The 25,773-nt window shown below is 37.4% G+C and overlaps 1 protein-coding gene across 1 annotated transcript in view; it reads left to right on the forward strand.

Annotated features, from left to right (window-relative positions):
- Nucleotides 1–25,773, forward strand: part of ANKRD31 (ankyrin repeat domain 31) — a 72,428-nt gene that overhangs the window by 45,040 nt on the left and 1,615 nt on the right. Inside the window, exons 18-25 of the mRNA XM_072859687.1 lie at nt 1,147–1,306; nt 1,772–1,875; nt 4,234–4,312; nt 6,468–6,564; nt 9,136–10,198; nt 12,430–12,570; nt 13,142–13,238; nt 16,512–16,709. Of these exons, the coding sequence (XP_072715788.1) occupies nt 1,147–1,306; nt 1,772–1,875; nt 4,234–4,312; nt 6,468–6,564; nt 9,136–10,198; nt 12,430–12,570; nt 13,142–13,238; nt 16,512–16,709 (1,939 nt within the window). The remainder of the gene's footprint in view (nt 1–1,146; nt 1,307–1,771; nt 1,876–4,233; nt 4,313–6,467; nt 6,565–9,135; nt 10,199–12,429; nt 12,571–13,141; nt 13,239–16,511; nt 16,710–25,773) is intronic.

A 25,773-nucleotide genomic window follows, 5' to 3' on the forward strand; every position in this document is an offset into this window, starting at 1 on the left:
GGGAGAAGAGATCAGCACCTCCCTCTCCATTTCCCCTCCTCAGGAAGCTGTGGAGAGCAATGCGGTCGTCCCTCAGCCTGCTTTTCTGCAACCTAGACAAGCCCAGAGTCCTTAGCCGCTTGTAGGACACTCCTTCCAGCCCTTTCACCAGCTTTGTTGCCCTCCCCTGGACACATTCAGGGACCTTCACATCCTTTCTTAAATTGTGGGGCCCAGACTGCACACAAATAAATAAAACGTTGCTTTGGCACAGTGAATTCCAGGGAACTGAGAATAAAAAGGTGATGCCAGATTAGCTTAAACATACCACTTCTATTCCTGTCAGAAGAGTTGATATTTCATCACATTTATCTTTTCTGTGAGCAAAGATAAAATGAAAGGGGTGATTTCACAGGCCTGGTGTCAAACTATCAGTAGGGTTCTTGAAAACCTGTAAGCTATTATTCAGTATTGTGGGGGAAAACTGGTGGAGAAGATTCTGAACTTTGAGAGAGTGTGCTTTTTCTGACACATCCTGGTACTTAACAGCATTCTGAATGTGAGAAGGAAGAAGAAATGCTAAAGGTGAGAAATCATATATATGAAAATTCTTTACCATGCAAGCTCTAACCTCATCAAAAGTTTCATGTGATGTGAATTTTAGGGGGTAGATGATTCCACTGACACCACTAATCTCATTTCCACATTTTACAATTAAGCAGACTTGCCAAGTGGTTTGGAATTAGGAAAAAAATCATCGGTGCATGTAACCGAAAACCAAACCCACTATTAAATACTTACAGAAAAAAAAATCCACTTCTTTTCTGCACTTTGGTCTTAATACAATTGACCAGTTCCTTTTGATTTAGATACATGAAGTTTTGTAATTGCTTTCTATAACAATACCATAAAGGTCGTCCATTTAATGTCAAGTTGTAAATTATTTGTGTATTTTAATGGAAAAATTAGAAGTGTAAGGTACAAGTCTGTGTTGATAATAGCCAATTAAACTTGTTTGTTTAATTGGGATTGCAAGTGTAACAGGTTTTAAGAGTATTTTATTTGTACCTTTATTATTTGTGATTTATGATAGATACAACTCATATAGTTGTATTATAAGTCCACAACAAGAATTATCGTAACACAAATAATAATACTATATAATAGGCAGCCAGGATTCTACTACAGCATGGAGCAAATCCCTGTGAGAGGGGTGGTTCAGGGAAAAGTGCTTTGGATGAAGCTTGTGATGATGAAATGAAAGAACTGCTGAAGTCTTACAGTGCTATGGACTCTGTACTTCCTGTTGAGACTATGGAAGTTACAGGTATGTTGGTTTCATAATGTAAATCATAGGATTACTCTGTAATCTTAAGGAAAAACTGTACATCGGAATACTGCTGGTTTGTGGAGCTGCATATTGCCTGGCACTGATATTTTTAACTCTATTAACTACTGAATTTTATTTATTTATTTATTTGTTTGTTTTCAGAAAATAGGATACTGAGGGTTTTTTTTTTCCTCAGAGAATGAGTTATAAGAACCTATTTGGCTCTTCAGATTTTTTTTTGTTTTCCATATTTCCCTTCACAGGAACGTTGTGGTTTTGAAAGTGGTAGCTTTAAAGACTTATTTCCTTATGCTACCTAAATTTGATGTAATTTGCATATACAAGATTTTTTTTTATAATGTGATCTGCCATTGCATCTTTGTAACCTATATTAGCTAATCTAACCTATTATGCTCCTGCAAATTAATTTTAAATTCTATTTGGTTTTTCTTAATTGCGGAGAGGGGGAGTATCCTTCTAGGTCAAGAAGATCAAAACATCATTGTTATGAGTATTGTAAAAATTATGATGCAGCTTTGGAGCCACAACATGAGAAATACAGTGCAGTAAGTATAGATAATACAGTTTTGTTAAACTGCTTCATAGTGTAGTATGACGCTATGCATTTACTGACTGAATAACATAAAAATACCATTTAAATAATTAACCCTTTAGAATGTATGTAAAAAAGAGCATCGTTCAGGGGCTTACAGTATATAACTGTGGTTTATAGTATGTAAATGTGTATACTATCACTTCTCTCTGTTCATGATTCATGTGCACTTACATTTATTGTGCAAACAGTAGTCAATACTTATATACATTTCCTATTGCCTATATGAATAGAAAAAAGGTCAGGAATCCTTAGGCTTTTCATTGCATTTCCAAAATGGCTCTTTGAAGGAGTAATGATTTTTCTTAATGACAAAGTATTTAGAGATTGTTTAATCATAATTTAAAACAGCTAGGAAGATTTTTGCATAAGATGTATGTTAGGAGAGCTCTTGCTGGTATCTGTAGGCTATGTCTACATTGTCCAGGTGATGCTGTCATGGTGAAATTCACTGTCTAATCCCTGCAGTGCTCTTAGAGGTGGGACTCTGAGCATGGTCTAGTTTGAATTTTACCTGCTACACCACTTAGACATTCACAAGTCTATGGGGCCTGATGAGATCCACCCGAGAGTACTGAAGGAACTGGCAGAAGTGCTCACCAAGCCCCTTTCCATCATTTACCAGCAGTCCTGGCTAACTGGGGAGGTCCCAGTTGACTGGAGATTAGCAAATGTGACGCCCATCTACAAGAAGGGCCAGAAGGAAGACCTGGGGAACTACAGGCCTGTCAGCCTGACCTCAGTACCGGGAAAGCTGATGGAGCAGATCATCCTGAGTGCCATCACACGGCATGTAGAGGATAACCAAGGGATCAAGCCCAGCCAGCATGGGTTTAGGAAAGGCAGGTCCTGCTTGACCAACCTGATCTTCTTCTGTGACAAGGCAGCCCACCTAATGGATGAGGGGAAGGCTGTGGATGCTGTCTATCTAGACTTCAGTAAAGCCTTTGGAACGGTTTCCCACAGCATTCTCCTGGAGAAACTGGCTGCTCATGGCTTGGATGGGCGTACTCTTTGCTGGGTAAAGAACTGGCTGGATGGCCGGGCCCAAAGAGTGGTGGTGAATGGAGTTTACTCCAGTTGGCAGCTGGTCACAAGCAGTGTTCCCCAGGGCTCTGTGTTGGGGCCAGTCCTGTTTAATATCTTTATCAGTGATCTGGATGAAGGGATCGAGTGCACCCTCAGTAAGTTTGCAGACGTCACCAAGTTTTGTGGGAGTGTTGATCTGCTTGAGGGGAGAAAGGCTCTACAGAGGGATCTGAACAGGCTGGATGGATGGGCTGGGGCCAGTTGTATGAGATTCAGCAAGGCCAAGTGCAAGGTCCTGCACTTGGATCACAACAACCCCATGCAATGCTACAGGCTTGGGGAAGAGTGGCTGGAAAGCTGCCCAGCGGAAAAGGATCTGGGAGTGTTGGTTGACAGCCTGACAGCCTGCTGAATATGAGCCAGCAGTGTGCCCAGGTGGCCAAGAAAGCCAATGGCATCCTGGCTTGTATCAAAAATAGTGTGGCCAGCAGGACTAGGGAAGTGATCATCCCCCTGTACTCGGCACTGGTGAGGTTGCACCTCAAATACTGTGCTCAGTTTTGGGCCCTTCACTACAAGAGAGACATTGAGGTGCTGGAGCGTGTCCAGAGAAGGGCAATGAAGCTGGTGAAGGGTCTGGAGCACAAGTCTGATGAGGAGCGGCTGAGAGAACTGGGGTTGTTTAGCCTGGAGAAAAGGAGGCTGAGGGGAGACCTTCTTGCTCTCTACAACTACGTGAAAGGAGGTTGTAGAGAGGTGGGTGTCGGTCTCTTCTTGCAGGTAACAAGTGATAGGACGAGAGGAAATGGCCTCAAGTTGTGCCAGGGGAGGTTTAGACTGGATATTAGGAAATTTTACTTCACTGAAAGGGTTGTGAAGCATTGGAACAGGCTGCCCAGGGAAGTGGTTGAGTGGCCATCCCTGGGAGTATTTAAAAGACATTTATATGAGGTGCTTATGGACATGGTGTAGTGGTGGTCTTGGTAATGTTAGGTTTACGGTTGGACTTGATGATCCTAAAGGTCTTTTCCAACCTATACGATTCTGTGATTCTGTGAATGCCTGGGCAAAACCAAGCTGTGACAGCCCCTTGCAGAGCATACCCTTGGCACTATGTTCGTGTATCCTGCCAGTGACCCCATTGCCCTTACACAGAAATTCCCTGCCTGGAATGACTTGAGTCCACCAATATTTATCCTGCAGGCCCTGCATCATGGCCTGTGTTTTATATGGTGCACTTGGCTCTACTTCTTACTTTCATTTTTGGTTTTGTTAACAGGAGTCTGTGGCTGCTATAAAAGATACAGAAGAGAAACAAAAAGAACTGTTGCAACTTGAATTGAGAACTTCCAAAGATGCAGGTAGATGTAAATTCAAGTTGTTTCACTTTTTTTGGGAGGGTAAATATCTTTGGTAGCATAATTGTTTTTAAAATAGTATTGCACGTAATATATTTGAATATCTCCTCTGGAAAATACAGCTTCAGAGAATAAGATTTTAATAACAGCTCCCAGGTAAGCGTACTTCCTTAAGTACTTCCAGTTTACATAAGAATTAATATGATGACAAAAAAGGGAAGCATGCCACTTGGAGGCATGTGTTTCAAGTCAACCTAATCATATAAAAATGGATTGTTAGATAGGAATGCACACTGTTGGCAACATTATTCAGTTACAAGTACATGAGCCCCTCCATGATCAAGAAGAGCTATGTCTGTATGTAAAGTAACATGCAGCATTTTCATTCTAGTGCAGCTGGACTTTCAGGAGCCTAAAATAATTTATGAGGGAAAAAAGAGAAATCTTTAAGGCAGACACTGTGGATGATGGGCAGTTTCAGAAATGCTGGTGCCCGGAGGTGTAATTTGTCTTAGGCTATCAAATCTCAGTTCAGATTAATCTCAAGAGCCTGCTAAGTGACACTGACTTCCTAGGAGATCACAGTGCTGGTGCTGTGTAGCAGTTTGAGTCTATTGTGTCTGTGCCGTGACTGTTCAAGTGGCAAAGCTTGCTGCAGGAATGGCTTTGACCAAAGTCTCTCTCCTCAGCTGCCCTTGCCATCTAGGCAGGGCTGTTTACTTTGGAGCAGCTCATGCCCATGAAACAGTTTTGCTTCCTGACAGAAAGGAGGGGTTTTTTAAAAATTTATTTTCTTGAATATAGGGTGGAGCTTTCAAATTATATTTAAAATATATCAATTTATCCCTTTACAAATGAATGTGAAATATGGAATTATGCAGATTTATAGCTTCCAACTCAAATTTATGGTGTATGATCTGTTAATTAAAATCTATATGTTTTCTTGAAAAATGTTTGACAAACAGGTAGATGATACAATAGACAGAAGCCTATAGACAGAGATTGGTTCAATTTCAAAGCAAAAATAAAACTATCAGACTTTTCCTGTTTAGGGGTATGAGAGAAATGAACATGGTGATCTGTTACCACCGCTGACAAAAGCATTAATAATCTAGCACCTCTTAAACTAAATCATAGTTATTACTTGAGAAGAGGCACGAGATTGAACAAGAACATAGAAGTACATTGACAAACTTATAACGTAGAGTAAAATCCTCAAGCTATATGCATGTAATACAACCTATGGGAAATAATAGATTCAAATTCCCTATTAAGCTGCCTTAATAAGAGCAATATTTTCATATTTTTCTATTTTAATAAGTAAGTAAATACTAGTAGATACTATGAAACAGGTTTGGGGAAATATTTTCTAAGTGCCATTTTTAATCCTGTAATTTCCCATTTTTCATGATTATGGAAAGCTTGTATTTCCTGTTTTAGAATTTCAGGAATTAGATTGCATGTTATTATCTATTATCCCAGTGGTATCTACTGGTCATGGTTTCTGAGCTCTCCCTTATGTTATATGGCTACGAGATAGGGCATATAAAGAATAATTTATAATTGCTCTTCTTCTTTTAGAAAAATATATCTAACAAAAAGGGACAACTTATAATTAATTTTATTTTATAATATGGATCTGAAACTGTGTAAAACTACAATGCATCTGTTTTTACCATTATATATAATTTGGAACAGTCTAAACTCATTAAACTGTTTTATAATACTTCAAACATAAAGGTTTTAGCCACTTTCTTAAGATCGTGTAACTTCTGCAGGTAGCCTCACATATAATTGTCATGTTACATAGCTCCTTGCAACACAAAGAACTTCAAAATTTCAGTGCTTATCATAGGACAGTTCTTTAATCTGTCCTGTTCTCTGAGTAATTTCCTAGGCAAAGCACTTGCACTTCAAAATTTTCCAGTACTAGGGCTATTTCCTTTTAAGTTAAACTTGTAATTAATTCTATGAAGAATTTCATTAAAAGTACTCTACCTGTAAAGAGCCATCAGTATGGATGACAGTATAAGGTACTGCTGTAACAATATTTTCATACTTTGGCTGTGTATTTGCTACATTAAAAATGTTAGTAACTATAATTATTTTCTACTGCTTATTGCCATCATCATTTTGATTATATCAAAATATTGGACAGATGTGTATCTCCAAAGACTGTCTCAGATGCAAGATACTTTGAATGAAATGCTTGCAAAACAGAAAACAGAAAGGGATACCCTTGCTAAAAAATACAGGTAAGTAGAATACAAGGATTGTATTTATAGGAAGCTATTCTTCATAGCAATAGTGATAGAGATTGTTAAAAGGTTAGTATACAGTAGTGTGAAAGTAAAACTGGTTTTCATTCAGATTTTGCAGAAGCATGATCCATACTGGCTTCAGTTACCTCCAGTAAGAGTTTACATCAAGGAAGAACTTCAGGGTTTAGCTAACGCATACTAATCAGTTACTGCGCACACAGTGAGCATTGAAATTAGGTAGTGAACATACAAAAGGTGCGGAAAAATACCTAAGCAGAATTAGGAAATGGAGGTACTGAGCAATTGGATTACTTTTGCAGCATCATGGAGGAAAGCATTAGCAACTCAGACACTACTTTTAGCGTCCCTGCCTCTGGTTTTGTTTCTTTAGCACCCTAGATTGGGAGTGTTCAACCAACAGCCACAAGAGCCATTTAGAGCAATGGCTTGAAGCATGCTTGCAGGCATTCCTTTTTTGTGAGGGCATCTCAAATGTGAGCTGGGAGTGCTTACCTCAGTGTGACTATGTGAATTGTCAGCTTCCTGCTGCTAACTCTCACAAGGCCTCTTTTTACTTCCTTCTAAGAGAGACTGCCTGAATGCTGATCATGTGGTGAGTGCTTAGCTAACAATGTAGCATCACGTTCAGTGGATGTTTCTAGGCCATCTGATGAGGATGTCTACATATTGTTTGTGTGAGCAGTATTCGTTTGGTCATATAAAAGCAACAGTGTACAGCTTTCAGGTAGTTCCGTGGCAAAACATACAGGCTGGTTGAGCAAAGAGACTGAAACATTTCACCATCTATAAAATGTAAGATAGATAGATTACGCAGATAATAAAAAAAAAGAGAAGGTTTTATGTGAAGAGAAGTTAGGGTTCCAAATCATCCTTGTGAACAGACTAATGACTGACTTAAGAAACAAGAACAGTAAAATTAATATCTGTACAGACTTATCTGCCTTCTAAAATTGAGAGTGAAACTGTGTTCCAGACCAAAGTGATAAATATTTCTGGGTATTGCAGATACCCTGCAGCTCATGCAACACCTGTCCATCAATAGTAATGAGCTACATGCCAAATGACATCAAATTTCCTTTTTTTTATTTATATGGTGAACATTTTATTTTTAACTAATTAGCATATAAGCTTTTGTGATCCATAAATGTACAGAAGATCAGGAGGTATCATCACATTTTCCATCTTTCCATTGTTCAGTTAGTTGGCCCAGGGAGAGATACTACTAACACTTTTCCATTTCTATCTGTTTCTTTAAAGATATTAAGATGTATATCTCACCTAAGAAAAATGAGCAAAAAAAAGCATCATGTTTGTTAGTGACTGTACGTTAGTTTGCCTTTGTCATTTTAGTCATGCTATCTTTACCTCTTCAGCTGCAGCTTCTTCTGTACCTGTATAGCAATAAAGCAACAAAACTTACCTGAAGAAACACTGCTAGAAAAGTCTGTGGAGTCTCACTGGCCTGTGGAGGAGTCCATAGTTGTCAAGGCTTGCTCATATCAGTGATCGACTGTATGCTGATATGTTGATCGTATCATGGATTCTAAACACATATGATAGCAAGCAGTATCACAGTACAGACACCAATACCGTCATACTGTGGTTTGGCTGTCCTTGTTCTGCACCAACTAGTCTTGCTGTACCTCTGTCCTGATCCCCTCAACGGTCTCTCTGTTCGACGACTGGGATGATGATACTTGCATGGCACCTCTGCTGTGGGTGGAGTTAAAAGCAAACCATGCTGCTATTCCTTTTCCCATTACCACACCTTGTGGTACTCTCCTGTCTTCCTGCCATGGTGCCAGAGTGGTAGTGCAATCACTTGTCCCATGAGAGGGGATTAGGAGAAAAGAGTATTATTCTGAGCTGGTTGCTTTTGTGCCTAAGGAATTGGGGAAAATAAGGAATTCCCTTCCAGCAGGAAGGAGGTAAAGTCCCCCAAGGAAGGAGTCTCACAGGGAGACCAGCTTAGCTAGGGAGCAAGGTCTGATGGAGGGAGAGACATTCCCAAGCTAACATACAACATTCTAAACTGCTCTGTCCTCTTTTCTTAATGGTCATGTGGTATTATTACAGTTGTGGCTTCACAAAATGTTTTGTTGTGTACACCATAAAAAATTTCTGGTAGTATCATCCTTCGGTAGCTCATCCTGAGCTCATTTTAAAAGGCTCCAAATTAGAGCTGCAGAGGCGTTGAATTCAATTAACTATTGTGATTTGTGGTGGTAAAAGAGCAGCCAGTGATAATACAGACCCAGTTTTGATTCTGTGAATTAGGAGTGGCATAGGAGGACAAGGCTATTACTGAAGTTTTGATTCTTTGCATCGTACTTCTTGATGGGATTCTGCAATTTGTTGTGCATAAGCCTGGGATTTGAACTATAAATTTTATCCATGATAAAAAGATTATTCAAATTGTAGATGTTGGCAGAGCCCTTTGAAAGATATTACTGTTCTTAGTGGGTTACGTCTATTAAACTTTTTATTTCATGTTTACAGTAACTCTGGTGTCCTTATTATTACTTTTTTTAAAATTTTCTATAGGGCTTCAGTGGAGTCTTTTAAAAAAGGAGCACTGAGGAAACAATTAGTTAACCTTGCTTCTAGGCAAAAGAGTCTGTTGACTGTTGCCCAAAACCAGGAAGAATTAGTCCAGAAAATACAAAACTACAGAAGAACAAAGCAAGTGTTCAGTGCATCACGTTCAGAGAAGCAAATCTCAGACTTATTTATTTCCCGTGGAAATGATAAAAGACAAAGTTTAACTGCTGATGAAATCATGTGTCCTGATGTAGTTACATTTAGTATGGGGCTTGGTGCCAGCATGCTTAATGGAAACAGAGTAGAAGCACATCTCTCTTTAGAAAATAGATTTTCAGCTCAGGAATGCAGCCAATATCCACACATCTGCTTGGATGAGACAGGAGCAAATAAAGAAGCAATTAGAAGCAAAGAGACTTCTGATCATGCTTTGGCATCTGAAAACAGGGTAAGAGAATATCACTTCGACAACATGTCAAAGCTGACAAATGCTGTAGAAGTGGTGACATTGTCTTCAGAACCTACTGTTTCCACTGCTAAAACAAAGTGCTCACAGCAAAAAGAAATTGATTGTGTAGCAATTGCAGAACAAGGAAACAAGTATTTAAATCCCACTTCAGTGGCCAGTGCATTAAATATTGTAGAACCCCGAAGCACTGTTGTCAATAACAATGTCTGTCAGCCAGGCAGTGACTGCCAGCAGGTTCTTACAGATGGGGATCTACACAGATATGTGAATAAGAAAGAAGCTTTCCAGCAGCAGCAGCAGCAGGAGCAGCAAGTAATTTTGTCAACATCTGCAAAGAACATTCCTAATACTCTCCAGCAAATGATCTTTTGGAGTAGTCAGAACTCATTTAATGCCAACTTGGTGCTTACAAATCTTACCTCAAGTACAGATCCAGTAAACCTCAGTGAGAAACCTTCCCAGAGCTGTAGTACTCAGGAATGTGAACAAAAACAAGTGAGATATGGAAGAAAAAATAGGAGAAAGCTTCAATTGATAGATCTACTTGAATTGGGAAGGATTAAGCCAGGAGAAGATGTTTTAGAATTCAAACTGCAGGTAACTGTTGAGATATAATAATGTTAATATTAGCATATAATGAAAAAAAAACCCCACTAAAATGGGGAAACAGCAGTTCTCATGGTTTAGTCTACATCTTCAGCACTTAGTATTGAAAATTTCTATTCATTGGTTACAGATAATCTTTTATGAGTTTTAAAGGAAAATGCTATGGATGATGTCTTCTGTCATCCCATAATTTTAACACTCAGAATATTGCATATGTAAAATTTGTGTTTACCTTTGCATTATCAGTTTGTTAACATTTCCTATTGCTAGAACAAGAATGGAATCGTTGGTTGGTCTACATTGTGTAATACCTGATTTTCATATTGGGAGGAGCGGGAATGTTAAGGTTTTTATGATGTCATGTGATTCTTGGAAGCAACTATCAAGTCCCTCAAGTAAAGAAATGTGACATCAAGGATTTCATAGTGCTATGATAGACATGAATGTATGCAAAATTACTTGCTTACATACCAGCTGGTTCTATAGTTTCCAGTCTGGTATGAAATATATTTGAAAAAAAAAACCAAACAAACAAACCTCTTTTTTAATTACAAAAACATGTCCCTGTGCCTCCAAATACGAGCAGATTTGCAAGGCAGTTGCCAGAGGACTGGCTTGGTATTGAGCAAATGATGGAGTTATTGACTGAATTTCCAGCTGCAAGCTAGTTAATTTCCAGGGCAACATACTGATTAAAACTTGAAAGGTTCTTTTCAGCCAACTCACCAGGTGTAGTTAATGTAGAAAAGACTCCTTTTTCTGCACCTATAGTCTGCTCGGGAATGCTTTTCTTGAGAGCAGCCATTTTGTGTGGTCTTGTGTTTTGTAACACAAGGCAGTGTGAGTAAGTCACAAGCCTTTACATTGGGTCATATCATAGGTATATACACGTGCTTCTTTTCTTTAAAGGATGTGTAATATTCCCCTGAACCTCCAGGTGGCTAAATGGAAGGATGAAGAATTCAGTATGCTTACTGTCATTTCTCAATACTTTTATCTGTGATACCGGCTTGATGCATGTGTATCTTAAGGAATTATAACCCTGTGCTGAAATGTTGATGTTTGGAGCGCAGAGAAGTCAATGATTTTTACTAGAATGAAAATGATGCTCATTTATGTCTTGGAAGACAGTGCTATAGAGATTGAAGTTTAGAAGCCAGTGCCTATTGCATTGCAAAGAGGAGATGATCAGTAAAGTTTCCTTCTTTATCATTATGGAGGTGTACTTGATAGCAACATACAGCTAGTACATTGTCCTTACTTAAGGTTAGCTTTGGGCAGGCAGAATGCAGTTTTTGAATGCTGTAGACCTAAGCTATGAAACTGGGAACTGGATTGAGTGTTCGTCAAAATATTTGGGTTAAACATCTTAATTTAGATTCTTATAGACACCCAAGCCAGTGGATATATTAGGAGGAGGTTCAATATTTGCTGGTGGATCATTCTCTTACTCTGATTGTTTAACCTCATGCATGCTAAGCAACCTTACTAAGTTCTAACATAGTTTACCAACAGCTAATTTTTGCATTATTTAGCTAAATGAGACCACTATAACAAAACCATAATTTACTGAACTGTAAACAGCTATAAGCCATGCTTCTGGAGGTGCATATATGTTTGCAGAACTGGGCTGCATTAGTATTATCAAAGAGGCAGTAACAATAAATTATTTTATATTTAATTTTGCATAAGATAAGGCTGCCAGGTTCCTCCTAAAACATGTAAGTGATGTCCCTTGGCGTAAGTGAAGTTCTAATGCAAGTATGTTTCATCTTTGAATCATTGCTGGAATTTCACTGACACGCATTTGTTCCACACACGTAAGACAGATTGTATTTGAGTAATAGTTTCTTGGTGCACAGACTTGCCTCTTGTGAGTTCCTGAGTTCACTGTTGCAAATTAATTTATTCACAGCTTTGTTATGTCTAAGAGGAACTGAGATGCAAATACAGTTCTAATAAACACACGTAAGGAGATTTGTCCTCTGACAGTGGTGACTGTGTGGCCAAAACATCTTATTCTGGTGGAATAAATCCTCTTATTTTACATACTGCAGTTTATGATACTGGCATTAAATTCTTTAACTTTTTTCAGAGAAAAAGAGAATTAGCTGCAACTTTTCAGCTGTATTGTTCTTCAGCACTTTTTCATGTTTTGAGGATGTTAATTCAGATTTGTTAATTTATGAGTTGAGAATTATTTCTTAATTTATCTTTTTTAGGAATTTAGTCATAAAGCCACACTCCTAAACAGTGGCAAGATCAGAACCAGTAAAAGACAAGTACTTCAGAATCCAGTTCAGTGGGTTAAAGACCTACTAGGAAGTGATATTTCTGTGACATGGAAGTATGTGTGGAATAAGGTAGGCCTAATTTTACTCCCCAAAATAGCAATAATAAATGGCAATAACAAATTTCACGAATCTGGATCTCCTTACTGTTCTTAAAGCAAAAGAGGGTATAAGCCTAAATTTTAAAAAGTCTTTTTACTCTAAATGAATAAGCAGCAAAGAAATAACTACATAGTGGTAGCTGTACAGTGATGAACTATTCACAAGTGTTGAGAGAATGTGGAATGCCCGCTCTGTAAGCTATCAGTGCTTTTAAATAATAGTTTTAAAGATTATTAAGAGATTGACAGAAAAAGCTGAAAGTTGGTTAGAATGAAAAGGAGCAAGCTTATTGAAATGTCAGGGTGTCAAAGACAAATGTTGCAAAAATACTGGCAGAGTTTAGAGGGCTTTGCAGATGAGTTGTATTAAGCTTTTATAATTTAGAATTCAAATTAGCAGAATTTCTGCTTGATCTTGACAGACGCAGGTTAGACTGTTAAGTGCATAAACTCAGTTCTGTAAGAAAAGTGAAATTTTTAGACCTATCAGAAAAAACCACTAATTAAAATGACCAGTTATCCATTTAGATTTGTTTGTACAGGTTACATATCTTGGGACACAGTTGTCAAAATTTCTTGTTGAAGAAGTGTCAGTTTCTAGTGACGTGGAATTACCATCAAAAGAAAGAGAACCTTTGGGTACGTACCACTTAAAATCTAATATTCACCATGACTGAAAGCAGCAGAAAATTATTTCTAAAGAGCTTAAACTCCAAAATTCCTCTATTGCTTTCTGATTTTTTTCAGGGCTACATGCTTATCACAGATCTTGGGCTTGAAAAATAGTGCCAGAACTTACACATGACCTGTAAAGAAGTACATTTATTTTCTTCCATAAACTGGTTGTGTGAAGAGAATAATTACTAATGACTTGGTTGCTATGTTAAAAAAAAAAAAAAGTAACATTTTACGTTAAAAAATTTTAATATATAAAGTGAAGTTTTTAATAAGCTAATTTAATACTTTTCTGTTGGCAACTCAGATACACTATAGCATAAATTTTAATCACATGTACATCTTAAAATCACATTAATCTGTGTTGGTGGAAATCCCAGTATGCCCAAGCAACCGTAATAACTAGGGGGATATTTTATTCTCTAAAAATAAACAGTCATAAGAAAAAGAGTGCATTGATATGACAAAATGACATTGAACAATTTTTTCAGAACTGCCCATCAGACTTAAGAACTTCAGCCTAATTTTGTTAAGTAATGTGTTCCCAGGGAAACCCAAATCCCTCTGACAGCTGGTTGCACGTGGAGTCCAAAAAGCTTTTGGGCTTTTGTGATTCGTTCTGTTAATTTGATGAGACAGTGCACCTCACGTGAACTGAGATACCAGGCTTGGTCTGTTTGTAACTTACTAAAAGTAAATTAAAAGATAATAATTTAAAATAACTAATTTCATATTCAGACTACCATGTTCTACTGGTATTTGCTTCAGGCTAAGAGCATCCAGATGATGAGTTTACATTGCCCTGCTTCAGTAACTTAAGTTTATTCCAGGTGTCAGTGACTTAAAAATTGATTCAGTCTCCTAACTTTTTAATAGGCTTTTGAATATTTCACTAGTTCTTGTAAATTATTCCTCTCATGGAAAATTTATGATAAACATTGTAACTTCTAAAACAGAGAAACCCATTTATTCAAAAAATACTCTTGACAAACAGAAATCAGCCTGAAGACCAGTAAGTTGTTTTTTTCCCCTGTTTTTCACAAATAGCCCTGGGTAATCTGGGAAAGAGTATTTAAAGAAGTTTTTTTGTCATGTGTAATTTGAGATCACAGTAATGCCTAACCATTAGCCCTAGGTGAGAAACTGAGGAAGGGAAAGCCAAGGTGTTCTCACTTTCAGTTCTGTTTCAGATATTATGTGGCCAGATACATAGTAGGAAATTAAACAGTGCCTTAAATCGTTCCAGAAGAGGATAACCTGCACTGTTGTATTGTGAGAACAGTTGCGGGCATTGGGCAGCTCCCATATGGCTTCCAGACCTGGTTCAGGAGTTAGCTTGTTCCAAGGGCTGTTCCCAATGGGCACTTTGCCTGCAGCCAGCCTGCTCGAAAGCACAGGAAAGTTTGCTGGTGTAGATATGAGTTATTCTGTGCCGCTTGCCTGGGGACATTCCCATTCCCTCTTTTATCTTTCTAATGTACTTACAGCCTGTGCGTGTTTTATAGTAGAAGTTTATCCTGCTTGTCTAAAGAATCAATCTTCATTTTTTCTTTCGGTATTAATGAATTGAATTTTTTTCTATGCATCCCAGAGCATGATTAAAAAAGAAGACTGGGGCCTGATAATTTGAGCATTTTTGGAGGAGAATGCTATTATTTTAAATACCCCTCCCCCACAGTTCTTCCAGCTTCCCATATCTTAGCTCAATGTTCATTGAGCTACTTGTATGAAGAGGATGGGGAAGTGGGAAGAAAATTATATAGGCAGTGGCTGTATCTAGCCATCTTTTAAGAGAAAGAAGCAGCTACCACTGAACTTTGTATAGAGCCCAATTTAGGAAGCATGTCCTAGAACCCCTACCAAATCCAGGTCCCTAGGCAAGACAGGTGAAGAATTTGCTGTTCTGCGGCTGCCAGCATAAGAAATGTCCCAGCTTTTCAGCTTGGTTGAGATTAAGGGGCTTCCAGGTTTGTATAGCAGCAGAATTTTAGGTACCTGAGGAATGTTAATGCAAAAAACTTGAAGAGCCCATGAAGTAAAGCAATCCCAGACCAATGCAGGTATTTAACAGAAGCTTTAAAGACTGCAATTTTGGAATTAGTCATCTAAAGCCTAACTAAATTTCACTTTATGTCCCTTCTTTGAGTCTAAGCCTTTAGTCTCTTTTAGGATCACGCTAGCAGAAAGCAGGAATTACTGTACTCAAGTCCGAGTGAGAACTAAACATTAAGAAAATAAACAGTACTTTTAGACTATCTGTATGTAGGAAAGCAGAAGAAACAAGTGATTGTATGGCTTGGAATTTACTCCTCTGTGCTTTCTGATACATGTAATGATGACATAATGTTTACTAAAAATGACCAAGAATAACAAGGATTCAGAAGCAGATGTCAGCTGAAGAGCAGATGTCAGTTGCAGAGCAGATGTTGGTGTTAGATATTTCACATTGAAATTCCAGCAAAGTGGCTTAAAATAAAAGCGTATCCAGTTGTTACAGTAAGCGTGATATGTACATTAATTTTGTAGATTGCTATTTCAGGAAGATGGTCTTTGGAAAACAGCATGACTAGTGCAATTCTTGTGCTCTGGCAATCCCTTACTGCCTTTAATAACCATTAGCCACCTGTAAAGATTAGAACAACTCTTGCTTACCTTTAGTTATGAAAGACCCCAAAGCTGTGTGGAATAAAGAGTGTTTTCAGGGGAATCCAGATGATTTCTTAGTTGCTGAACCCAGATGATTTCTTAGTGGCTGAACCATGGGAGCTGTTTCAGAAGGTTTATGTTAGTGTTACTTCAGGTATCAAGCATAAAATGAGCAGCTGAACTCAATAAGGTTGCATGAAAGCAAATGAGAATAGTTTTGCTGTGATCATATGTGATATCATATATTTCTGTTTTCCTTGAGACAAGCAGTGAAACACAAATATTTAGTAAGCTACTTTTCATGTTAAATTTGCATGGCATCTAATGTAATTTTGCCAAAGAAGACATATTTTTAAAAAAAGAGAATGCCTCAATCATTTTACAGCAGCTACGGCTGGGCTGGTAAAGGAGCAGAGGAAAGTCTGCCCTTCCATGTGTTAGGCGGTGTAAGGCTAAGCAAAAATTTCAACACTTACCTTTAAGAAAAACAAAAAGCATAACTGCTCTGTGCATTAAACCATTAAACCACCAGTGTTAAACGATACTGTTTATTCTTATAACAAGGTTGTCTTGATCTTTCTATGCTCTCAGGAAAGAATTTTATCACAAGGGACCCCAGCAACCACAACCAGCACCATCAGAGTCCTGGTACTGTTTCCGTTGCTCAGCCTCATGGGAGTTTTGATGTGAGCAATATGCAGCCAAAAACCCCATCGTTGCCACAAACAGAAGTTGTGAAAACATTGCTGTGCGCTGAAAGAGAAGCAGCTGTTACCAGGGAATTTAAGAGTAAGATTTTTTTTAACTGCCTAAAAATCCTAATGGTGGGTGCAAGGGCTATACAACAGATACAAAAGGAAAAAGAAAGTAGGTGACGTGGAATTGATTTGTGTGGGGGAGGGAAAGAGTGCTGGGGAAAAATGATGACTCTGCTGATGGGTTGGATTGATCTAAATGACCCAATAATGAAGTTTTTCAGAGCTCAGTATGTTTGACTCTCCTGTGTCCAAATCAGAAACATTTTGTTATTTTGATGTAGTTAACAAAATAACTCCATATCATTTTACGTACTCAGTTAAATATTTCCACAAAATAATAGCATAGACAAATGTCTTCTGGATTTAGATGGAGAAATATGATACAAAAGCATTGCTGAATGATCTCATGTAATCTACTTTAAAGAGAAAAGTGTAAATGTTCCTGAAGATGCTCTGATCTTTGTGGAGTTGACTGAGTTGTAACTTTGTGTTTTCAGTATTACATTTTTATGTTGATTGCACATTAAACCCTCTCCATAATATTTGTACAATTTGAACAGTGCTTACTGCACTTTGACTTACTGCATTTTTGCCTCTACCACCTTTGATTACACCGCAGAGGGATGACCCTCATCGACCACAGTGCAAAGTTAGAGCAGTCAGCTCTAACTGCCACTGTGCCCAATGTCAGGTAACACTTTGCAGTGAAGTGGGTAGCAGTGCTGAGTTAGGTCTTCTGTGGGAGACAGTGAGAAGCAAATCAGAGGTGAAGTGCCTAATCAGTGTCAGCCATTATAAACTGAAAGTGTATCCACACTATAAAGCAATCCTTTATGCTTCTGCAAGTCTATACATAAGCCCTGCAGCTACTGTGCAAAGGATTTAAGTAAACCCTGGAGCTGAGAATCCTCTGCAGAAAATTCTTTGTTATCCCACTTCTTTTTTTTTTTTTAATAGACGCAAATAGACTTAGTATCTTAAATGCCAGGGCAGAATATTTGGAGGGAGGTGGTCTTTAAAGTTAGAAAAAATAGATTGTGTAGTAGATTGTATTCACATTTACCTATCAAAAAACCCAGGTTGAACTGCCCTTTGATATGTTTTGAAAAGTTACACAGGTTATGGCTCATAGGAGTTATGTTTCTCTGTTGAACAGATGAACAGCCACGTTCATGTTTTCTCAAATATAGTTACTAGTTATAGTTCTGCTTGTCAAGCTAATGGTCTTGTAGCATGTATGATCCTTGCCACCCTATTATCTGAGTGCTCAATCTTGTCTGGAAACTGTTATAGCAAGAGTGTAGAGTCATTTTGTAGCCAAAGGTAACTGCTAACAGAAATGTGGGGATTATGCAAAAGTAAACATTTATAATACAATAAAAATCAATAAGTTGGAAATTTACAGAAATGTTGTTCCATTTTGTTTATATCTACTACAATTGCCCTGTTAATTGAAGGAAGAAGCTGCTGAACATGCAGTATAACTTTTAAAAAATTTAACCACCAGCCCAGTTCCCACATCTCTGGCTTATAGAACCCAAACCTTTTGCATCCAGTTCTGAGGAGAAATTTTTCAGGTTTCATAGTCTGACCAAAAATATTTCTGAAAGCAAACTATGAAAATCAAACTCCTACTTAAGAAGGAAATTCCTTTAAAAACAAGTGTCTCGGGGTGAGTGTTTAATTGAGTCTCCTAAATGAAGCTTTGGATGTACCGTGAGAAGCCTCATAGCCCATAGATGGATTTGCTGTATTTGTTTGCCCTCTACATTTGTTTTCAAATGAATGGTCAGATACACAATGCCATTGCTGCTTTACTTCACACTAAATAAATTCTGAATGTAAAGCTCAGCTGCTTAAATTGGCTTTTAACTAGTTTACTTTCTGGGCTTCGCTAGTGCTGGAAAATGATAGAAGAGTAATTAATTTCAGTTTTCTTGCTAGTCAATCTTATCGTCTTGTCTTGTGCACCAGTACAAAGTTGTGGTGCTGAAACTGCTGACTTGGCAGGAGAATATTTAGATCCAAATGAATTGCTCCAGTAGAATGAAATAAAGCTGTTAAGTATTTCAATACCTCGTAGATAGGTGTAAAATTGGGCTACTAGTAAACATCACATGTGCGTATTTGCAAGAATCTTCCATTAGACTTTAAATTGTAAACTCCTCAGAAGAGGGATCTCATATGCGTCTTTGAACTGGTTGAAGATATTACTTTGGTATTAGTCCAAACAACAAATCTAGCCCATTGTAGAATATTTTTCCTGCAATATGTTTAAAGCTCCATTAATTATAATGCAAAGAAATGTTACCCGTTCTTGAAAGCTTGCAGTATATTTTGTGCTGCGTAGTGCTCCATTTCAGAGTCCCAGATTCTGCTTAGGCTCAATTATATCAGAAACTACTGGGAAACTCTACTGTTCTTATCTTCATGTTTTTGGAAGAAAGCTGGAAAAGATGATGCATGTTGTTTAGTGATTCATAAGTCAAGATGTAAACTGAGAACCCCAAGTTTAATTTTATTTATTTTTTTAACAAAATGGTGTGACTTAAAGGAGCTTGATTCTGTATATCTGAATTTTTTGGATTGGATATTATTGAAGTAGTGGCTCATCATCACCATCAATAATGGTGTTAATAATATGGAATAGGAGAAGGACTTGGAAGTGCTTAAAAAAACCCCCAACAAACAAACCACAAAAAACCCCAAAAACCAAAAGCCCCACAAAACCAAAACCCTAGCATCTAATATATGTGTTTTCCTTGTTACCTATAGCAGAATATTCATCAACTGCACAATGTCTCCACTTATGTTACAGTAAAAGACAGGGAGATGAACTATATATTTGTTGTATTTTGTACTTTGGAAGCAAAGTGAGATTGTAGACAAATAGTTCTATCCATAATCCTTTTCCATCTCAGAGGTATCTCAAGGTGCAGCTTTTATAGTGTTTTCTCTTCTTTATGGCTTGCAGACAAGATATTTAAAAGTATTTTCCAGTACTTTAAAGTTCCAGGCATTTGCTTTAGGAAATTACATACTTTAGAAAGAAGCACGTAGTTGTCAGCAGAACTTACAAAACTGTATTTTCCAGTAACTTTGCATACCATAACTGAAGTATAGGCTTCCTCCATCTGCACACTCTTCCTTTCCAAAATCCTCTACGTGCTCTTATGTGATTATCAGCAAGTTAGAAGGTAGAATGTCACGTGACTGACTCAGAGTTGAGCTATGTGGCCAGCAGGAGTCAAACAAAATTCACTTATTTGGAGGCCAAAAAGGGAAAAAAAAAAAAAGGCAGCAGCTCTCAAGGACTACATGCCATGGAAGCCAATTGTAAGAATTTAAAGTCTGTATTTCTTATCTGTGAATCAGGTTTTTCTGAAACTCGCAAATCACTTCAAAAGTAACTAGGTGACACTGTGATTGCACAGAACCATAGACTAATGTAGGTTAGGTGGGGCCTCTGAAGGTCTCTAGTCCAACTTCCTGTTCGAAGTAGGACTAACTTTCAAGTTAGATAAGGTTGCTCAGTGCCTTGTCGAGTCAAATTCTGAATATTGTCAAGGATGGACACTCCCCAACATCTCTACAACATACTTGTGTGCTTAACCATGCTCATGGTGAATTTTTTTCCCCATATATCTAGTTGGAATCTTGCTTGTTAAAACTTGTGACTGTTGCCTCTTTTGTTGCATACAGAAACCTTATTTCCTTAAGAAACTTGGCTAAAAGTAAGTAAACTGACTCCTAGTTAGGAGCTTTAAACACTGTCTTTCTGGCCTTTCTCCTGTGTGAAACAAGTTGTAAAAGAAACCCTTTGATAACTGAGCCATCTTCTTAATTCATCAGCTGCACTATAACGTTTCATCTGCTTTGGTGGTCCCATGGAGACTGAGAGAAGACTAAGACAAACAGAACAGAACTGTTGTGGATGATCTTCCTAGAACACATGTATCTTTTCTTATCTTACTTATGAAAGCAATAAATGAAAGGCAATGTGATAAACAGCAAGCTTCAAGAGGCAGTGCCTTCATCTACTGCATTGCTTGAAACAGAGAGAAGACAGACTTTTTTGACACCACACTCTGGTAATGTGAAATGAAAGCATTTAGGAGACTACGTGATGATCTTACCTTGGTGAACGTTCAGGTTATATCACACTTCTATCTTTTTTTTTTTTCAGGAGTGACTTTTAACAAAGCTAGGATAAGGCTTCTAAATAAAACAATTCAGTCTTTAAATCACCGCATGATAATAGCTTAGGAGAAGGCTCTAGAAGTTGTTCTGAGGCTGTACATAAAACTCACCGAATGAGTCACAGCTCCTGTATATTTTGCCAGTGCATGAAAAACATAAGCTATTGGGTTTTCTATCAAATAGCTGTTCTGACCTGAGCCGAAACTTGATTTATACTTTGTCTTCTGTTTCTTCCAATCTGCATCTCAGTGTGCTATAAACTGCAAGAATTTTAAAGTGTTCTGTTTTTAATTATCTAAGGTGGTCCCTGGAACTGCTTCATATCCACTATCTTGGCACATTAAATTCAGGTTTTCTAAAATGGTTAGAAATAATTAATTAAATATTTATAAATAATAATAAATATAAATAATAATAAAAAATCATGTACTTTCCTTCCAAATTAGTATTCAGGTGAATCATTGTATAATCAAGTATACAATAATAACTCAAAATAATAAGTTTTAAAAGAAAGAAACTTATGGTGGAAGCCTGCACCCTGCTAGTCATACCAAGAAATAGTCCCCTATGAATCGAAAGCAGTCTTAGTGCCTTTTAATAAAGGATACTAGTGAATACATTTGTTGTTACTGAACTTGGTAATTTGATATTTAAATAGAGTGATTGACTTAATCCAGAAACTGAAGGGCCATCTGGGCAGCCGTATAAAAATGTATGTGTGAGAAAAATGGAATCAGCCATTATGTTTTATTTTTAAAGTACTTATTTTATTATATTTTATTTCTTCATAAATTCAGTCTTTAATATAGATTATTTTATGAGAGGCTGTATGCATTTCCTGATTGGTATTTGCATGTATGTCAATCATACCTCTCTCACCTTTTGAGGGAAAAATCATGTTACAGCTATACTAAAGAAGGTAAGAGCCACTGAGATTTAAATTGTTCTGTTGTTTCCCTGATAGGTTACTGTAACATTGATGGATTCCTGTAATAGATTGGAGGTTTTGAGTTCCCCACACTGCTAAATAAAAAACTTACAATATCTTAATACACCAATCCAAGGATTCAGAATGTATCATATCATATAAAGTATTTGTTACTGGATAACAGGCATATACCCAATGTATCTAGGAGAAGAGAAAAAACTGTTACTGTATAAGATTATGATGTAGGCAAAAGTTTTAATGGGGAATAATATATTGTATTTATATCACTTATCTAGGCAATGCTTGCAAGAAAGCGATAAAGTATTATTAATATTGTACATTTTTCAAACATTTAGAAACAGAAAGATTTACTATTAACTGTATCTCCTGAAAAAGTATAACATCTTCAGGTCCGTGTTGTGGGAACAGTACTTCCTGCTGCATGAAACATAAAATAGTTAAAGAGATTTCAGCATAAACCTTGAAACTGATGCTTTAGAATAAAAGGCATGAATTCTTGATCTTTAATCATGCCTGCAAGTCCTTTTTTCCATGCAGATACAGAGTGTAACAAGAAAGGCCACTGTTATTAAATACTTTCAAAGAAGAATGATTGTAGATACCTAATCTTTTTTTATGCTTTATGACATTGCTTTTGCCAATCTCATTAGAGAACAAAAAGAAAGAATGAACTTCTGAGGAATTCTTTGTGGAGTGGAGGAAGAAATGTTACTTTCTCAAATCTATTTTATTTTATCTAGCAGCATTTATCTAGCATTTTATCTAGAAGCAACAGAATAGAATAATTTTTGTGAAAGTATGAATTAAGTTCCACATTACTGCTATGCGAATTCTAGTTATAGGCAAATGATACAGTGAACAAATGAACGTACAGATGGTGAGTTGTGTCTGATACGTGAAGGAAAGGGACTATTAGAAAGTGCTCTAAGTCCTTCTGACACTGTTATATCTGTGCTATGAAGTGTCTGGTCATTATAGTGCATTAGGTAGCTTCCAAACTGAAATTATTCATTTATTTCATAAGATGCTATGAATAACCTTTGATTTTTTTCGAAGGGTTGTAACTACCATTGCAAAAAATGCAGCATGCGTAATTTAGGATCACTTGATAAATTAATTCGCAAAAAATGCAGCATGCATAATTTAGGATCACTTGATAAATTAATTCTTGGGGAAAACATACTTCCGAAATTGGGATGAGGTTGGACACAGAGGATCACAAAGCAATTAGCCAAAATCCCTGCTGGCCTGTATCTTTTAGGGGATGGACACCTTAACTTCAGGTGCCTGACTGGCATGGTATGTCTGATTGTTAGACAAAGATCACTCGTTACTGAACAGTATGTAAAGGCAAAGACCTTGGACTCCAACATTCACAGGAGGAAAAAAGAATTAAGATCTATATCATGTGGAGTGAATCAAGAACTGTGGAGAGGCCTGGAGAAAAGCAAAGGCATTTTGAGGGTGGGGGAGGCGAGGGAGGGGAAATTACCAGGGAAGCATCGTATTTTGTCAGAGAAAGATCTTACAATGACAGTCTATCCACAGACACCTCTTTTTGCAAGATACCAGGTCTTGATCAGCTGAAAGAAAAGTTATTTTCAAAATTGTTACTAGCATGGGCAGAATTCATGTGCCTCAATTCAGTAGCAGGCCTTTAAAGAGTCAGAGGATCCAAAAATGTTGTTTATGTGATGTGGTGGCTGTCATTTCTAAGACCTTACTTGGTCTGAATGGACAATGCCTTTTGGGACTCCTGGATTGTGACTGATCTCTGTTTCTAAGTTCTTGAAGGAGCGTGGATAAGGCCCAAGAAACTTGAAAGCTCTTAAAGACAGATTTTTGTTCTAAATATTCCCTTGTGGCACTCTAGATCAAATGCTGTCACCTTTAAGTGTGTTGTTCTTAGATCTTCTCCTAGTTATGCATCTGTAGCCCACATCTAGACTAGCTGCACTGAACCAGATCTATCTGAGTCAGAAGGATAACATTTCCTGTGACTTTGCCACAGATACTGCAAATCAGTTTGGCTTTCCCTCAGATGTGATAGTAATCTTTACCTGTTTTAATACTACAGAGGTATTAAAACTGGATTTACTGATACCTGTAAATTGACTCAAATATGTTGCTTAAACTGCAAGAGCATTTAAATTCCGGTTACAAATTATTTACACAAGTAAAATAGTTACAAAATGCTTAACTATATCTCTGGATAGTTCCAGCACTTTCTTGCTTGGAAAAAATTAGGATACTGGTGGGATAGCCATTTTTAAAAAATCATCTTTCAAGGGCTATTTTAATGATCAGAGGATGGTGACCTTGCACAGAAGTGGCAATCTTCAGTGACTAACCTTTATGCAACTGGAGATTCTGGTCTGACATTTATATAGTTGTGCCACTAATGGGAATTTGCCTTAAATACAATTTTCAGGTTCTTAGCTGCCACAGAGACAAGATCTTGTAAAGCTGTAACAAAACGGAAACACAGGTTGAAACACATTTAGAATGGTTTCAAAACTGTTAGGCTAAAATAGATGCTGACAAAGACAGAAAAGCTATTGGCAAGCAGGATGGAAAAAGTACCAAGAGACAACATGTGTTTTCCCCAGATTTATGGAAAAAAAGTTCATTCTGATATTGTTACTGATTGATACTTTATCTTGTAGTTCATGAAGATGGCAGAAAACTGAGAGCACCTAACAGGACAGCAAGGGTAGGAAAGCAGAGAAAGACCCTGTCTGTGTGCATCTTACCTTACTAAGCTTTCTTCTGTACCCGAGGCACTAAGATGAGTTTTGGATAGCAGTATGGGAGCCTTTCTCTGCTGCTTACAGCATGTAAGCTGCTGGCCTTTTGTAAGGGGATGAGAGTTAACAGACAGCAAAAGGGAGGAAGGAAACATCAAAGTGGGTTTTTAAAAGATTAAAAATAATAGTAATCAAAGGGAGAGAGAAAAGGGAAAAAGAATTGAGAAAGAAAAATGGAAATGGGGAGGACGTTAGTCGTCTGTGTCAGCATATGGAGGAAGAAACACAGGGACTAAATGTTCAAATACTGATCCATCCCTACTGGGGAAAAAAATGATTGTCTATGGATATAGAAACTTTGATATCAAACACTGATGTCAGAACTGAGCAGGACAGCTTTGGGATGTATAAATTACTGTGCTTTTTCTAACTGTTGATTGTTATCTAAAATTACTGAAGAGTAGAGATTAGAGAGAGTAGAGATTTTAATTATTCACTCAGGTAAAGTTGTACTTATGGTAGAATGCTGATATTTAATCTACAAGATCTTAATCCAATAGGTAAAACATTAATTTGACCCAAAGGAGTCAACTGCTGAAAAAAGTTATTTCAATAGATTTATTTGGTCATATCTTTATTACACTTTCAGATTTGAGTTGAGAATTTTTAGTAAATAAGTTAGAATATTGCAGTGAGAGGGCTGAGGGGAGCATTTCAAAAGTAAGAAAGGAATGTCTTTTCTCCAATTATGATCTCTCAAAATGGGATGTTAAATGAACTTCTGACTTTGCCAAGAAATTTTCCTGTACTTACATACAAAGTGTGGACATTTCGGGACGAAAAAGCTTTTTTCAACAAATCAAAACAGGTTGAAGTCATGCCTGTCATGTCACTGTAGACTCAGTATTAATGACAAGGTTTCAGCTCAGTTTCTGCCGGTTTATTTTATAAAAAAATTCCCAGACTTACTTTTAAGATAATTTTTACCTGAAGGTAAAACTATTTTGTGGCTTCCCATCCAAGCATTCCTGTCTATTTCCTTTGATACATCACTTCTAGGTGAGTGTGTAAGTTGCCGCCTTCTGGTGTGACTGACCGCTGCTTCATAAGCAATAAAGACTCTGTGAGGAGCATTGTGATGTAACTTCTTGAGTGCGACTTGTATTCAGTCTGCCCATCTTTGTTATAGTCCAAGATAC

Source organism: Ciconia boyciana, chromosome 4, assembly GCF_034638445.1.
Source record: "Ciconia boyciana chromosome 4, ASM3463844v1, whole genome shotgun sequence".
In the NCBI taxonomy this organism is placed as follows: domain Eukaryota; kingdom Metazoa; phylum Chordata; class Aves; order Ciconiiformes; family Ciconiidae; genus Ciconia; species Ciconia boyciana.